The 18,208-nt window shown below is 40.4% G+C and overlaps 1 protein-coding gene across 4 annotated transcripts; it reads left to right on the plus strand.

Moving 5' to 3' along the window:
• Positions 1-507: 507 nt before the first annotated feature.
• Positions 508-12,033, plus strand: mdm2 (MDM2 proto-oncogene). Of its 4 annotated transcripts, none has more exons than XM_040147795.1 (13): positions 508-674; positions 2,666-2,703; positions 4,128-4,195; positions 4,294-4,368; positions 5,342-5,475; positions 5,736-5,785; positions 6,469-6,527; positions 7,040-7,133; positions 7,226-7,419; positions 7,515-7,646; positions 8,425-8,496; positions 8,587-8,773; positions 9,547-12,033. In XM_040147795.1, the coding sequence occupies exons 3-13, from the start codon at positions 4,145-4,147 to the stop codon at positions 10,011-10,013; spliced, it is 1,515 nt and encodes a 504-aa protein (XP_040003729.1). In that variant the 5' UTR covers positions 508-674; positions 2,666-2,703; positions 4,128-4,144; the 3' UTR covers positions 10,014-12,033. The 4 variants fall into 4 exon arrangements, with proteins under 4 accessions (XP_040003729.1, XP_040003747.1, XP_040003721.1 ...); XM_040147813.1 differs by lacking the exon at positions 2,666-2,703 and having other exon boundaries at positions 9,547-10,021; positions 10,784-12,033; XM_040147803.1 differs by lacking the exon at positions 508-674 and adding an exon at positions 729-891.
• The last annotated feature ends 6,175 nt before the right edge of the window (positions 12,034-18,208 follow it).

Raw genomic sequence — 18,208 nt, forward strand, 5'->3', positions numbered from 1 at the left:
ATTTGTGACAATTTGGTGCTATTTCATTATTATTATTAATATGATTCATTTAATTTAAAAACAAGAATTGTGAAGGTGTCACGATGGATATCTGACAGCATTTTTTTCCCTGAAGTTTCATAAACTGATCAGTCTGTTAAGAAAATAATGAGCAGATTAATTCATGATGAAAAAAAATAAGTTGCAGCCTCGTATGAGAGTAAAAAAAAAAAAAAAAGGTCCACCTTAACCCACAACAGAAGTAAAATATAATATATGGTGAAATAGTCACAGGGGCTGTTTCTCTCCATTGAGTACTTTTATTTTTGAGAATTTAAGAACAGTTACCTGATTATACTTGCATAGTTTTACTCAGGTAATATTTTCACTGCAGGGCTTTTACTTGTAATTATAATCAATTACTCATTAAATTTTTTTAAGCCAAAGTCTATAGATGTTTTTACGCTTGTAGTTATTAAAGCAGCAGGAAAAACGAAACTCGTCGTTATGTTGACGCTATGATGAGGTTGGATGCAGTGTCGGTTTTCGTCCGGCAGGAGCGCTGCACAAACAAGACCAAACAACGTAACCGTCAACAGACCGACTAGTAGCAGCATGGTTACTAGTTCAACGGCCCGATAAACCGGTGGATAACGCCGCTGTGGGACATTATTTCATCAAGAGTAACTGAAAAGGTGCGTAAAGAATGGCTAAAAGTTAACTACGCTAGGGTTTAGTGCAGTGACCTCAGCGGGAGCGCAAGTTGGCAGGCGGTTAGCAGCGTGCTAGCAGGCCACGGAGCCTCGGGGTTTCCTGGCCGAGCAGACCCGGACCGAGAAGCAGCGACGTGGCCGCCATTTGCCTGGCTAGTCTGTCCGCCAGATTCCTGTAGAACAAAATGGTCGAACACATGTAATTAATGCTTGAAAAACTCGAATTCGCCGCTGTTACAGGCTTTAACCACGGCTCAATTTATGATGTTGGTATAGAGTTTTATTTTCTTTTAATATTAAATAGTAAAACGTTGGGTTCTTCCCAACTTTGAAGTTTTTGTAAGCAAACCAGCGGCTAGATTTAACTGTTGTAAAACGGCTGCTTTTGCATTTAATTTGGGGTGATCGTGTCATGAATGCTGCGATTATCTAACGCTAAATTAGAAGTGAGCACTGTGTTTTTGTTTAGTAGATATTTTGGGTTTGCTCGTTGACAGCGATTCGTACTTTTGCGTGCAAACTCGCGGCTGCCGTGTCGTCGCTGTAACTTTTAATTTGATTGAATAAAACGAGAAAACGTAGCTTCCACGTCTATTCCGCGGACTTGTGCGACGGACAGAGCAGACTCTCCGGCGTGCAAACGGAATGTTTAACCCCTGTGGTTTAAGTTTAGCGGGTTTTTTTTTTTAGTTCCGTCGGTCTGTCAGCTGTGCGAACAGTGACAATGCAAACTACACGTGAGACGGGAAGGAGAGCGGGACAAGTCCGGGCATATTTTCACCGCCTGTGTCGTAATGGTAACCGTGCAACAGCTGACTCATGCGGTGTGTCAGCTGTTGGAAAAAACTCACGGTTTCTCTGGAGTTGTACGAGCCGCTGCCCAGACACGTTCACACTGGAGTGCCAAAGCGGGGCCAAAAGCGGGGCCAAACGGGGCCAACCGGCATGGGCTAAGCCCGGGCAGGTTGTGTGCAGATCCTTAAAAACAAGTATTTTCACATTCGTTGATCAGGTTCATGTCTTTGGCTGCGAGTTTCACAGTAGATTATTCTGCCAGTCACTTTGTCGATTAACCGACTAATCATTTCTATCTGAAAATTGTTATAAATGGCCGTCGCAGTTTCCTGGGTCCCGGGGAGAAGTCATGGAATTTCTTGTTTGGCTCGACCAGCAGTCATTGATCTGTTATCAGAATTGGTGCTGATTTAATTTTCTGTCAGTTGAATAGTTGAGATTCAACAGGCTAAATGAGGAGAAGACGTGGGCACGCTGTGTATCTGTGTTTGATTTGGATTACAAAACAAAATATTTCCTTTCCCCCTTATTTCTGAATATCTCTAAAAAATTTCCCCATATTAGAATGAAATGCTCTCTGATATTATACATTGAAAAGCAATTTTTACAGTGTTTTTGATTGAACGTGAATCAACGTCTCTTACAGTTTAAATCCATTTGAATTGAAAACGTATTAAAAATGTGTTTGGGTGGAAGTAAATTGAGTTTGGATGCCTAAATAAATTACATGGGAAAACTCTGCCAGACTGAATTTTCATCCATTCCCACATTCCCCTTAAAGCCCGAAGACAGGCCTGCTGTGGAAACATGGTAAGGTCAGGCCAGTGTCATATTGGTTACTTAGCCATGTTCGGCCCTGGTTGTCACTGGTTAGTGTGATGATTGTTAGCCTGGGTAGTGTGGTAATCTAAGGGTTGAGTCATCCTGGACTAGTCCCGGCATGTCTACATGGAGCTCTGTCATTAAATCAGCTGGTACTGTCAGTTTAAACATGAACGTACAACACAGTGCGTCTGACTCAGCACTGACTGGCCCTGTAAGGCCCTGATAGGCCCCAGTTAGGCTAGTCCAGGACATTTAGGCAGGTCTAGTCCTGACATGTCTGAGCTGGTCTATAAGAGGCTGCTGCTCTGGTCTGCTCCACTCTGACTGCACTTTATCTAATGTCACTTGCACAGGATGAACTGCTGCTGATAGTTTCACTCTGAATATACTGGTAAGACTTTCGTTTCTAATTAATAACTGAATATACTGTTTACATTATAAATGACTATATACTTGTAAGATCGATTCACAACTGATAAATAACCATTTATTTGAGAACGACTCATGTGTTAAGACTTAGTAAGGACTGGGTGATGATTAAATGTTTCTGTCTAACAAAGTTAGTACTGCCTGCAACTAACAATTATTTTCATTATCAGTTAATCTGATTTTTATTTACTCGATTAGTCGATTTATAATTTTGTCATTAAAATGTCAAAAAGTTGTGAAAAATGCCTGTTAGAATTTCCCAAAAATATTCAGTTTGCTCACAAAGAAAAAGCCTCAAATCCTCACATTTGACAAGCTGGAACGAACAAATGTTGGCATTTATGCTTAAAAAATAGAAGAAAAAAAAGGTTATTCAATTATCAAATAAGTTGCAGATGAATTTTCTGTCGATCGACCATTTGTTGCATTTGTAATCAAAGTCTAATGTAAGTGTAATTGTATCTTGACAACATTATCATGTTGTGGTTTTACAAAATTCTGTTGTTTAAATGAATGATTCCAGGAAAATGTCTAGGAAAAAACTAATGTAATTTGTAAAAGACACAGATTATTAACTGAGTACACATCTAAATACTAAGTACTGATGCTGTTCTGATTGTTTATCAATTATTGTATGTAATCAACAGGTAGTATATCAGCTGTACAGTGTGCTGTCAGTGGAAAATGCTTTACCACATGTAGCGTTAAAGTTAGAGGTACAAGAGAATAAGCTGACAGGTGATGTTCAGGTGTAGAAGTTTGTGCTGTTCTTGTGCTTGGTTCAAAAACACATACTGCTGATCTTACCATACATTCAGAATCCCCAAGACTCTTCTAAACATCTACATTTTTAACCACTTTCCCAAGTTGTGACCTATCCAGGTAGCCGACATGCAGCCATTTTTGTTTTGATTTGGTAACAGGGGCAGAGTATTTTCAGTTTATGAGTCAACTGTTAGTTCAGTGTGTCACAACAATTGATATCTATCAATCTATTTAGTATCTTCTGCTGCTCAGCTCATTTTCAGGTTGGAGCTACAGGTTGTGAAAACGAATTAGGCTAGTTTAATTACTCTTGATGTTAGTTTATGTACTTGCTACCACTAAAAACAGTAGTATTGTGGTTTCTGATCAGCTGTTCACAGATCAGAAGTGAATCTTTGACTTGTAGCAATTTATAACTTTATTTACTTGGAAATGACAAAAGCTAAACTCGGTGAAATCCGATAAGGGATTTGATACTGGATTTGGATTTGATAAAATGCCATCGGACCCCAGCCCTACTGTTATGTGTTATGATGTTATGTAGTGATTTCCGTCCTGTACCGACCTTTTCCAATAATCCATATAATCTTTAATGAGACTTGTCTCTGTATTTGTGTGCAGGATCAATCATCTTCACTATGTCAGCTGACGGGGAGCTCAGCACAGACACCAGTGATGACAACAAACTGGTGAGAGCGCCTGACTTCCTTACTGGCTGTTAACTGACTGTCTGTTTACTGTGTGACTTGACATTTTCCCGTGTGTGTGTGTGTGTGTTTGCGTTTAGGTCAGACCAAAGGTAGAGTTCCATTCTTTGCTGCAACATGCAGGAGCCACTAAAGAAGTTCTCACCATGAAGGAGGTACAGCATGTCTGTGTGTTTGTCAGTGGTCTGATGTCATCTGTTTAAACTGATCAGCTGCATACTCTATACCTCTTCTGACTTAGTACACATTTTATGAGGTACTTCTTTAAAATGTAAAATCTGCTAATGTGCTCAATTGTCATATTTTTAGGAGTTCATTGTGACAAGAAATTTGGACAGTTGGAAAGCTTTAAGAATTCTAAAGGGAGTTCGTTTTTCTGGGAAAATCTAAACCCTTTAATGATCCCACCCAGAATAATAATGGGGGGGGGGATTTATATCGCATTTCCAAGTTTCTTTGGGCATCAACAGTTATATTTATTATATATACAGTTTGGCAGTGTTTTATCATTGGGGGGAAACTGTCTAAATTGGAAACACTGCTCGTCATATGGCGTCACCTATGATGTATGATTGACATTCATTTAGTGTTGGGAGAATGAAAACATGCCAGCTTAAGTGAAGTGAAGTGAAGTTTTTTCAACTCATGAACATGATTTCTATGCCAGACCTGGATACAAAACAAACTGGACTAGTAAAAAACGAAGTGCAGGAGGCACAAATTAAATTGTCTGGCTCAGAACCGGCATCCTGAGGAACTCAGTGTCGCGTTTACCGAAATAATTTTTCACATTTGCACTCTAATATTCACTCTCATATGAAGGTGAAATGCTGGTGCTGTGGAGACCTGAACCTCTGCAATCAGGAAGTAGTCTCGGGAGTCGGTGCATTTTTTTTTTTGAAGCAGGCTATAGGTGGTTCCATTATGCAAGCAGTTGGTGTGCTTTTATTTAATAAGAACTTATTTTAGCAACCTTTCTGTGATCCCTTTGCAACCCCCTGGGGGTCACAACCTCCAGGCTAAGAACCACTGCTGTATAGAAATGACAGACTCAAAATCCTGTTACCTGAACATTTGAATGCTTCGTTCATTTCTGCCCATGATACATCTATGACGGTCTCCCCACAGGTGATGTTCTATCTGGGTCAGTACATCATCCAGAAGCAGCTGTACGACCAGAAGCAGCAGCACATTGTCCACTGTTCCCAGGATGCACTGGGGCGAGTGCTGGGAGTCGACAGCTTCTCTGTTAAAGAGCCACGGTGAGAGAGAGAAAAAACTCGCATTGAAGAATGATGACGATGATTGTTTTGTTGTTCAGATTCTCTGTTACTGTTTGTTTGGCTCTGCTCTGCAACAACAACATTAACTGGTAGTTTCTTTGTAAACAGGAAGGTTCTGTCACTAATGTAGAGCATGTCATTTTGTAGTTAGTTAAACAAAAAAAACTAGTGCTATGGTCCTTGATGTGTCAGGCTTTACCAGTGAGGTAACTAAAAGTGATGCAAAATGTTTGTTTCAGAGTCCTGTTTGCAATGATCACCAAGAACCTGGTGGCTGTAAAGAGCCAAGGTAGGACTTCTCCTTTCTTTACTGTGATTCTCTCCTCTCCTCCTCTTTTTCTGTTCCTTTTCTTTCTCATTATCCTCCCCACCTTCTTAGGGCTGGTCAATATCACCTGAAATCTCTTCCACGAGTAGCTATCACATTTACTGCTTTAATGATGAATGAAAAGATATCTTATCAAATACACTGCAAGATCTGCTGTCCTTACAGCAGACCTCTTATTATTTCTTTTTACTGAACAATAAGCTGTATATTTCAGTAGTTAAGAAGAGTTTCAGATATTTGATTACTTAAACAGGAAAATAAAAGTAAAATAGGCTTTGTTTCATATCTCTGGCACCTGTCAAAACAGGGAAAGAGTATTAGGCCTATGAAGAGATGATAATGGCTTCTGTTATTGAATTTCTGTTGCATTTCTGTTTGCTTATGTAATAGAAATACTGCATTGGAAACAATCTGCTTCAGTCTCCTGATTGAGGTCAACTTCTTTACTGCTCCAGGGCTGAGTTGTAGCTAACTTCGGGGTTAACCCGTCACAATACTCAGCTGCTGGTAAACAAAACTCGGGAACTACGTTTCACATAATGTCAATGAATTGCCCAGCCCTACACTTCCTGTTTTTTAGACTCCTTCTCCTCCTGCCCGCTGCTTAGATTCTGAAAAAACTAACCTTTCTTCCTCTTTCTTAGAGTCGACACCAAGTTTGAGCGAACCGCACAGCAACGGTCAGGAAGACAGAGGGACAGAGGTGAGACACGCACAGTCTTATAACACAGTTGGGAAATTCTGATGTCACAATCCCCTGCACTCAAAATACTTTTGGAGCTTAGTGCTTGTTTATGTCTGGAGCACATAATACACGTGCTACTTTTAGTTTCACTTTGAGACAGATTTTAGGTTAAATGTTCTGTGAAAAATCAAAAGAGAAGGCATCACGTTAACAAAAACAGAAGAATGCAAAGGAACAGCACACAGTAATGTTAGAAAAATCACGAACAGCATCTAACTGCAGGAGTCAGAGTGCAAAGACATTTATTTTTGAAATAATTGAAACTTAATCCGATACTTTCTTCTATTAAATTCAGCATTAAAAGTAACACTTAAGAACACGTAGCACAGGTTCCTACCGAGGTTATGATGGTGGAGAAAAGCGAGGCAAATTAAAAATCAGATTTTTAGCAAGAGTTATGAAAAATCACTTCAAAATGGGAGGCTGAATTTGAGTTCCAAATCCAAGTGTGTGTGTGCGTGTCTTTTTAGGAGGCAGATTCAGAAAGTCGCTCTTCATCACCAGAAAGGAGGAGGAGGCGGAGACGGAGGAGGAGGAGGAGGAGCTGCAGGAGCAGTGACCCAGGTGAGTGTCTCTTCTGAGGCGCATCCACCTCATTGGTGCTCATAAACAACTGTGATATTGTGACTTAAACTCCAACCACCCGATCTACTCAGGACCCTCCCACAGCGTAGAGGATGATGAAGATGAGGAAGAGTCAGAGGAGGAAGAGGAAGAAGAAAGTAAGAGGAGGAGGAGGTCTGACAGCTACTCCCTGACCTTTGACGACAGCCTGTCCTGGTGTGTGATTGGTGGATTGGGAAGTGGGCGGGACAGACACAGCAGCCAATCATCGGACTCACACAGCACAGTGAGTATTATACCCATCCACAGGCTTTGTTTTTATTAATCTAGAGTTGTTGCTTTGGTTTTGGTTTATAACACTGACTCTGTGTACGTGCTCAGTCTGGGAGGTCAGAAGTCCCGGTCCCAGCCTCAGACTCAGACGCTGACAACTTCAGCGTTGAATTTGAGGTCGAGTCCATTGATTCTGATGATTACAATGAAGACGATGCCTCTCTGTCTGCCGATGACCAGGTAAACACCCCGATCACTTGCTCTCTGAATAAGTCTGGTGATATTCTAATTCTAATTATATTAAAATCCCATTAAAAGACCAAAACCACCAATGAATGTTTCCCACTACCAAGTATCATGAGTGTTTATCAAAGCCTGGTTCATCTTATTCCTCTGTGCCACAGAGCTCCGTTGTTGTCCACAAACTATTAAAAACAAATCGTTGAGCCAGACTGTCGCACTGGGTGACAGGTTCCTTCGTTACCATGAACACACACACAAACACACATCGTCCTGCTGCCCCAAATACTCACTAGAGGATTACAATGACCAGCTTTTTAGGAAATTAGTGAGCCCTTTTGAAATAAGAATATATATTTGTAAGCTGTTTTTTTTTTTTTTTTAATGATTAATGTTCTCAGTAGGAACCAATAGGTTTAGAGCTGAGAGCCACAGACTGGAATGGGGAAGCCAGACAGAAATAACACATTGTTGGCTTTGGTCTTTTCATTGGGTCTGTTGATAATAATAAATAAAAAAAAATACAGAAATGATATCAGCCTTATCTGTTACTGCTGTGACAGACTTTGCTCATATTCAAATTATCATTTATTTAGAATTGAGAATTTTAGTCATATTTCTGTGAGATGTTTTTCAAGATTTCCCAGCCCAACATGTATGGTACCGGAATAAAAATTATGACTTTGGTAAATCCAGGGTTTGTACGGTTAAGAAAAGTCATGGAATGTCAAAAATGGCATTTTCAAGACCTGTGAAAAGTCTGTCTGTCTGTGTCCAGGTGTATGAGGTGACAATCTTTGAGGCAGATGATGACGACTCCTTTGATGAAGACACAGAGATCACTGAAGCTGTGAGTCTACACACAAACACACGTAAAACAAACAAACAAACAAACAAACAAGTGCTATTTCATTCCAACAGTGTGTGATTTCTCTCTCAGGACTACTGGCGGTGTGCGAAGTGTGATGAGTTGAACCCCCCTCTCCCCAGAAACTGTCTCCGCTGCTGGACTCTGCGGCAGGACTGGCTACCTGAGGTGTCCGTCAATGTAACGAACTCCACCCCCTCCAGTCCGAAAGCTCTGCCCACAAAGCCAAACAACCAATCAGCAGCCAAAGAAGCTCCAGGTACTTTTTAGTTGTGGCCTGAGTTTTTTGAGTCAGAATCTCCCAGAAAGGAAATCAAATGGGTGCATTAATAGTTTTCTAGGGGGGTCACTGCTCCATCCAGTGGGGCGTAAACAATGCAGTGAAAACTGTCCATCTAGTGAGTCCTAGTAAAATAAGGAAAGAGTGGATCTTAGACATATTATCTGAGACGGACGAATTTGTTCTGTTTTCAGTTACACTAAACAAAGACCAGGGAATTATAAAATCATATGGATCTAAAATAGGGCGATAAAGTAAACCCCTGTGTTTCAGCAGGGTTTAACAAATATTTTAATTCCAACTGTTAAAAACTCTCTGCTACCTTTTAGCTGTTGCTCTTTTTTGCAAATTGCTAGATAAATGTTGGGACAGCTGGGAACAGGGTATCTGCAGGTCGTTTTGCATTTCATTTTGGGGGCCCTGACCCCCCGCTCAGTCCCTGGGTCTGTGCCCTGTAGGCCTGTTCAGTAATCCATACATGAGTCTATGTATTCATTATATTACTAGGTATTATGTATAGCTGGGAAGTTTTGACAAAAATGTGATTAAAAATGCCTATAAAATCATGTATTTATTACATAGTAATAGGCCTTATGGTTTGTTTTCCACCATTCTTTGACAGGTATAACAGGGAAAACGGTATTAAATTGCATTCTATGTGGGATTAAAGTCTTAAAGTCAATTTTGTTTCACCGTGTTTTGTCGATACTAACCACCAGCTATTGATGGATGATTGATTGTGTCACCTGAAGGTTCTGATGTCGAGGAGAACGAAGGAGTTGATGTTCCGGATGGGAAAAGAGCAAAAACTCCTCCTCTCCTGTCGCAGTGCCTGTCAGACTCCACTGCTCCCAACTCCCAGGATCTCCTCTCTTCCTCCCAGCCCTCCTCCTCCTCCTACTCGTCCACCTACTCCTCCATCGACTCCCAGGAGCTTCTCACGTCTTCCCCCACCGCTTCACCTCCACCTCCCCCTCCTCTTGCTTCGGTGGTCCCTGAGTTGGAGCGTAGCACGTCGGTGGAGTGGCGGCTGCCGGACTCATGCCTGGACCCCTGTCTCATCTGTCAGTCCCGGCCGAAGAACGGCTGCATAGTCCACGGACGAACCGGACACCTGATGTCCTGCTACATCTGCGCCAGGAAGCTGAAGAAGAGGAACAAGCTGTGTCCGGTCTGCAGGCTGCCCATCCAGTCTGTCATCCTCACCTACCTCAGCTGAGACACCCAGTATGTCGTCCTCACCTACCTCAGCTGAGACACCCACTGTCTTCACATTTAGGTGTTTTCCACTACAGGAACTTAATGACACATAAGTTAGGGTGTGGCCATTGTCACAGGTTCTGTTTTTGGGGGTGGGTTAGGTATTTTCAGAATCTTGTAATGTGCCCAGAAGTGAGCTGTTCTTTCCATTAAGTAGCGATTAATTGTGGAGCTGCAACGATGAGTCGTTTTAGTCGTTCTCCGGTTCCAGGTTCTCAAATTTCAATGGACTATAATAAAACAAGTCATCTGACTACATTTCCTGACATTTTACAGACAAAGCAATTAATCCCGACAATAACTAGTAGATTCATGAGTAATGAAAATAAGGGTTAGTTGCAGCTCTTGTTCAGTGTGAGCAAACACTGCAAAAGTTAGTGCCACCTTTTCATTCGCTGTCTGCCACGCAGCACGTAAAAATGCCACTCTGATTTCTAAAACGCAGAGGGAAATAAGGCAGAACCTAGAAACTAGACTTTACGGGTTCTTAGGAGTTCAGTTCCTGTAGTGGAAACGAGCTACTTGATACATACAATGAGGGTCTGCTAAACGTGTTCATCCCGTGTAGGCCCTATTCATAAGAGATGTCTGTCGCAGACTAATCTCTGGCGAGACTCTAGTTGAGGTCCATACATATCACAATAATTAGGAAATGAAAGTTCAGTTTCACTTCTCTGCTTAGGCACATGTCCGCACTTTCTATTGCTCTTCATCTCTGTCTCGTTTCAGGAAGCTGTTTAAAGGACAAGTTTGGTGGTGTTCCGTATTTTCCTTAATGTCAACAAAACCATAAAAAGACCAAAACCAACCACATGTTGGTTCCTCTTTCAGTACTTCTGATTTCTCTGTCTGTTGCTCTCAGCCCCAAGCACATTGGTTCCTACTGAAGATGTAACAGCTTGGATTTTTAGTTTAGTTTAGTTAGTTACTTTCATTATCACTAAATCTGCCTATTTTCTCAGTTAATTGATTAATCCTTTGTTTATTAATGATCAGAAAATTGCCCTTCATAATTTCCCAGTGCCCAAAGTGACGTACTCACGTCTTTTGTCTGAATAACAGTCCAAATCCTACACAAATTGGGTTCACAATGATAGAGCAGCAGCGATCAGTCAATTTTTCATAATCGATTGAATTGATGAGGGAATCGTAAGATTCATTTTGTGGTTGCAGCCTTTCCCAATGTGAGGATTTCATGCTTTTCTTTGTCAAATATAAACTTAAACCGATCTCAGCGTTTTTGACAAAACAAGATTTCGATCACCTTGGGCAATTATAACAAGCATTTGTCACATTATTTATCTATATATCTATCTATATATATATATAAAAAGGTTGTTTTTTTTGTTTGTAAAATTGAAAAAATTCTTGAAACAATCAACTATCAAACTAGTTGCTGATTAATTTAAAAGGTAACATAACTCAAACAGGAGGAAATCAAGCATTTAGTGGGGACTATGTACAGCTATGGATTCATCCACACTTGGTGATCTAGTGAGTATTTCTGGCAGCAGGACGATGTACTTATGATACTAACAATTAGTATGTTAATTGTTGGTTCACAGGATTTGTTGACTCCAAGAAAAACACAGAATATCATCCAACTCATCTTTGAAACGACGCTTAAAAACATCAATTTGATAAAATGTTTTTCGCTCCGATACAGAGACGATCTCTTAGTCTGTCCTCGCCTTCACCTCTGAACCTGTTCACGCTTTAAAGGAACACTCCGAAATGATCCTGTTTTCCATCTTACCCAGCGTCAGGTGAGACGATCAGTATCGGCTTCCTCTCTCTGTGTCCGGCACAGAGACATGAAGCAGGGGGAAACTGCTAACCTAGCTCCAATTAACAGGGAGCACCATTTGCAGGTGGAAAGCCCAATCAGGGCGCCCCAATATGTCAAATTGTTCCTTCAAGTCTTGTCCAAACATCCGGTAACACTGTATTTTGGTAACCTTTTTTTTTTTTTTTTTTTTTTTTTTTTTAATGGGTCTGTAATTTCATAGTAATTATAGGAAAGAAAATGTTCATTCAAAAATTATGGACCCATGAAATAAAAGGTAAAGCTTTACTTTACGGATCTGTAATTTCCTTATCCTTTCATGGAAAGTTTCCTGGAAAGAAATATGAAATTTGTTTGTAGGAATTTCCCTGAAAGAAACACTTACTTTAATCCTCACTTACTTTATTATTTGAAACTTAATTTGTCTTAAACTTTACTTGATTTGTATGCTTGCCCTGTCGTGCACTGACTTTTAAACTAGCAATTAATTTGAACTGCACCATTTGAACACCCTCTTTATTTTCCATATAATTACTTCTGGTTCTATCCTGGAAACTTCCTACAAAGTTATTAGAGAATCAGTAGGAAATTACGGCCCCATAAAATAAAGTGTTACACAACATCCTTAATATTTATTTGTTATTTAAGATGCTTAGAAATTTATTTAAGCAAACACTTTTCTATGAGCTTTTTAAATAATAAGATGAATATAGTAAGATTTATTATGTCTTGTGCAGAGTTTTCTGTGAACTGAATAAAGTTTAACTTGTCTTATCGCTCGTCCTGTCATTTATTTGAACTCAGCTCGGCATCGCCCCCCGCTGGTCCTGGAATGTAACTAGGTACTGTAGTTTAGTGTAACTCTGGGGGTACTTGTACTTCACCTGGGCGTGTCATCATCATCAAACAGGTGTTAAATTTCATTCTACGTGGTACTGAAACGGTCTTAAATTTAACCTCGTGAATTCTGCAGAAGCTCTGTTTGTAAAGTGATTAACTCCACCAGCTCCAACATTAAAATTGATCTTACACAGTTATGCATCAGTAATAAACCACCAATAAAATGTACATAAAAATGTAGCACTGGGGCCACTCTGTCCCTTAATACTAGTATTCTTCTGATAGTACTTACTTGCTTCTACTCACAGCACTTTTACTTGTGTAGTGCGGTATTGATACTTAAGCCTGAGTAAAGTATCTGATTACTTCTCCCTCTGCCTTTCGGTTCACCTGGCTTCACTGAGCCCAACATTGGTGATCCTGGATAACTGGTATCTGTTCTACATCATTGGATTATTATTACTGAACCCATTCACACGTGAGCAGTATTTTTAATTAATCACATTTTTAATTGAAATTTGACCCATTTTATATAATGTGGGGCGGTTTAATTTACTGTGCAACGACGCCCTGTGTTATAGGTTTTCAAAATTTCAATCTGCAAAGTAAGTAGTACCTATACGTAGATGTAAATAACCTATTTTAAAAGTAAAGTGTTGAACGATCACACTACGGTTACAGGTCAGATGTTCAAGGCTACATGACGCCGTGGATTCAGCCGGTTAGCAGTGGGCTCCATTATTTTTTTTAGCCTGTATTTATTTACATGTTCGCACAGTTGCCACCATTAAAAATGTGCCGAACTAGCTGTTAGCAGCTCTTGTTTGTAATGTCGGCATGGATGTGCAGACAACTGTCACTACATTACTTCGATTCTGAAGAAAACGTCAAAATGCGATGATTGTCAGGCGAAGCCTGGAGTTATACGGAGCCTCAGATTCGACTGGTTGGTAAACTCTGAGAAGAACCTTAATAACATCCATGGGCTGTGCGTCTGCCGACCGAGTCCCGGTCAGCGCAAGGGCCGAGCACCGGCCTGAACCCGTTCCGTTCACCTGGGGACGAGAGGCGAATAAAGGGGAGACAGAAGAAGAACAAAACATGAGCCCGTGGAGAATCTGCTGTTGTTCAAAAGTGTAGTTCTCCATTAGGAACACAGAGCGGCAGTGTCGTTATGTATTTACATCCACATGCTGTGTTGTTGACTGGTCGATAATCAGAGCAAGAGTGCAGAAACATCAGATTTAAGACGTGTTGTTGTTGTTGTTGTTGTCAAGATTCACTGGAGCAAAACCTGATGTTGATCTACCAAAATTTAGATTCACAGGCAACTGTAAATATCAGCTGTTCATGCTGCCGCGCTGCAAACTTAAAGGTGCTATATGTAGGTTTTCTCGCTGGGAGCGGGTGGTGGTGGTGGCGGTGGCGGTTCGCTTAGCCAAGAGCTTCGGCCATTGTTGCGTCTACAACTCAATACGCCCTCTGAGCAGAGCTGCTCCTTCCGCTAGCGGACCGGGCGCTACGGTGGCTCGCTGTCGGAAAGTGACGAGGCCAGCTGGCTAGCCGGGGCTAGCTGCTTAGCATGCTGACTTCAGTAGAAGAAAAGAGTTAGAGTCAGCACTGGCGTTGGTTTCAAGCGCTGGAGGGAGCTCTTCAAAGAGTAAAGGAACCAAGTTTGATGCCGAACTCTCAACTTTTTTTCTCGACCGACAAGTAAACAGCCGTCGAAGCTAACGTTGGCTATGTAGCAATAGCGAAATCTTACATATGGCGCCTTTAAAGTAAACGTAGTACAAAATTGAAACAGAAATAAATGTAAAAGTACAAACACTTGGCGAGCTGGACAAGGAGCCATCGGTGAAAACTTCTTCACGTTTGTCCATGTCAGGTGGAAGCTCTGCAGAAAAAACAAACAGTAAATCAGTGTTGGTGTGTTTCATCAGTTTGAATAATTCCCGTCAGATTGTACCTGCTGTTCAATGCAGAAAAAACACAGTTCTAGTGAGTTTTTGCTTTTTTTTTTTTAGGACAGATTAACAGAGACAAACCTTTTCCTTCCCCAGCAGCTCTAAGTTATGCAAATTCCACGCAATGAAAGGATAATTGTAATTCAGAACAAACCAATATTCATCAATAATATGTTTTCCTTACGGAGCAACCAGCTACTACCCATGAATTTGAATCTCTGTCCGGAGTTTAACGGGAGCCGTGTGAGCAGATATCCTTGAATGATCAGGTTCTATGAATCATAAACAGGAGGCTCCTCTCCAACTACAACTGTGGATACGTCGTGTCCTTGCCTCAGGCTACCTGAAGCGCACCAGTGTGTCTGTCAGTTAAACACAGTTTTCTGCTGTGAAACATCCAGTCTCGTGATGCGCGAATACGTGAGGTGGATGTCTGATTAATCGGCTGAAGCTCTTTCGTCTCCTCAGTGTCGCCGGGCATCATCGCGGCTTCGTTCAGAAACACGGATTTCGATTCTGGTGACTGATGACAGAAGACAGATCTGTCTTTTGTTAGTTCAGGAGGCCGCTGGGCCACAGAATTAAGTTCAAATATGTTGCATTTGTGATTTTTAGGTGATTTTAAAAGAATACAAGAATTCGCAAGCGTCCTTAACATACAGTTTACCGTGTTTTGAATCAAGGTCCCGAGATTTTACAGGAAACTGGTATAATCTGAATTAAAAATAATGAGCACTAGCTATAATAAAATGTATGCCTGGAGCTAAAATAAATCATTAAGCTGGGATTTACAAACTGTATGATGCAGGTTCCCAGAGCGGGGTCATGACCCTACAAGAGGTCACAAGATGAGGGACCTGGAATAATAAAGACATATTTCAGTTAAACAGAATTACATTTTTTTCCTTCGATTTATTTATAAGGGCAACACGCATTAATCAACGATTCTGTGAATGTGTCAGTGTTAGCCAGCTAATTTTCGACTGCAGTGCTTTGGTAAGATGTTATGAGAAACATTAAAATTCTCCAGTACTTTTGTGTTTTTCCTCATGAAATACTGGACAATTCTATCTCCTCAGGCCAACACGGATACTTAAAATTAAACAAACTGAAGAAGGAAGAAAAAGATCACTCATCATTGATTCTCAGTGGGGTTGCTATCACTAACAACCCTTTCATCTTACAGTCATTTTATTCAATGTTTGTATTAATATGTTGCCTAATTAAGCTTTAAGAAAAAATGAGATTGATAGTAGTATTGAATGAGATCCACATTGAAGCAAAAAAGGGAACATATCCTGTAAGAAATGATTTATTGATATGCAGCTGGAAAGGTATTTAGAAGTCAAGGTTAAAACTTTGCAAAATATCGCTGAATATTCAGTCTTCAAACATCTAGGCTTCGTGTAACCATTGTTAAACATCATTTAAATAATTCAGTTCCAAAGTGAGGCAGGTCCTAGTCAATTAATTATGTGTAACGTAGTCTTCTAAAAACTTGAAGAGGAAGTTCTTCTTGTCTAGAGTTGGACGAGAAGGTCAGTACCCTTCTCATATACGTTCCATTTAAAAAAACAGACATGCGAGTGGCATTGATCTGTTCACCTGACTCCTGGCAAGAAGGCGAAAAACTGAAATCCGAAAATATAACTATCTTTCTAACATTTCAGCCAGATTGAATCCATTTTAATGGAAAAAAGGTAAAAACTTAGAGAGAGCCGAAGCGAAACCCCAAACCTTCAACCTCATTCAAAAGCTGAAACGGTTCTTTTAGTAGAACGCGTTGGTGAGTTTTATGGATACGGACGAAACCAAGTTACGATGACCCAAGTACCCGAGCGTGTAAATTTTCATTCGTCTTTTTTTTATCTGCGCTCACAAAGTAAAATTTACAAAAAGGTATTCATTGACTTATATCAACAGCTGTGGTGAAGGCGATTTGTCTCAAAATGTGGAAAGCTGATCCAAGGAACGCGTTTAATGACCGATGAAATAAATGTTGGGTCAAAGGTTGCCTTAAGTTCCGGAAGCTAGTCGAATGGAGGCTGGCTCAGATACAGAAAGACAAATTTAAAGTCAAAGAGACATCTTCAAGTGTTTATTCATCATCGTACTTGTAATAACTGCAACACATTGTGACAGGAAAAGAAAAATGAAAGTCACCGAAACAACAGAAGACAACTTTCCATTTGTATAAACATCTTTTATTGGATATTTGGACTACTTAGATCTGGATTTTCTGCCCACCTCTCCGCTTCCTCAGAAGAGTCACCGATTTGGGCTCCAGTCCAGTCCAGACCAGACCAGTTTCTGGTTACTGGTAGTGCTGTTTGTGTCCATTTCAAAAGTCTACACTTGGTCCAGTCCATCCAAACCATTTGTTCCCTACATTGATGTTACAAGAATAAACAATGGGAAAGTTGTATTTGATGTACAAACCGTTACAGTGGTATAAACACATAACCCTTGTGATGTTGGTAAAAACATCAGTGCCAGTGGGCAGTTTTTCCTATGTAACATTCAAAACCGAAACTGTTTACTTGTGCCTCATAAAACAATACTTTTCAAATAATTTCAGTTTTACATCATAAAAACACACACATTTTCAAATTAGCGGACAAATAAATCTACTTACAGTGAAGGCTCAGTTCCCTGTGCTGATCCTTCATCCAGTCATTACACAAGAACATTTTCCCGTACCTCTGTGCTTCTGAAACCCACTCAGTTTAAGATCTCACATGCAGGCCACATCACTACTATATTCACTCAATTGTTCTGGAGCACAGGGAAGATACAGGTAACATAGCTGTGCATTAGTTAAACCAACACTTTTCAAATGTTTTGTGTCAAACTAATTTTTCTACCATCCGTGATTCACAATCCGGTATGCTACGACAACGGTTTGCAAATTAAATTATCCGCAAAGCTGATGAATTTTGAGGAATTGTGACATTTCTCTAAAAACACGAGAACAGGAGAGATTTTAAAAATGACTCGACAGAGGGGAAAGCTTCAGCCTACATTTTCTTTTGCCTCTTGTTTTCTTGATTTGTTATTAAAGCGTGAGTTACTTGTCTGCGTGAAATGAGGGAGTACGCTTCAACCTGAATTCCTGCAGAGCCAGAATAATCTGAGATCTTGGGTTTTTGCATTTTGCTATCGAAAGCCAAAGTCCTGCCCACGTCTCCTGGCAGGCCTCTATTCCACTTCCATCTCAAAAGGTTCTTTCATCAGTTGCCTGAAAAGCTAACGTTTTCTATACCCATTTTTTTTTTAAATTGGTATCTACTCCGGTAACAGATCATAAAAAAGATGGAGCTAAATTAAAATATTAAGCTAGCTAACGGCTTTTGACTTTTTTACGATGTGCGTGAGGGAAGGTAATGATGGGAAAGATTCCCATGTTGGCAACTTGTGAGCTTTCATGACACTACTGGAGATTCCAGCTGTCTGAATCAATAAACACCAACAAGACAAAACAGAAAGAAAGACACAAACGTCAGTTACATTTCGTCAAAGAACGTCATACCACCTAGCAAGCAAATTGTTTGCTAAAAAACA

This window comes from Xiphias gladius, chromosome 2 (assembly GCF_016859285.1).
Source record: "Xiphias gladius isolate SHS-SW01 ecotype Sanya breed wild chromosome 2, ASM1685928v1, whole genome shotgun sequence".
Taxonomy (NCBI): domain Eukaryota; kingdom Metazoa; phylum Chordata; class Actinopteri; order Istiophoriformes; family Xiphiidae; genus Xiphias; species Xiphias gladius.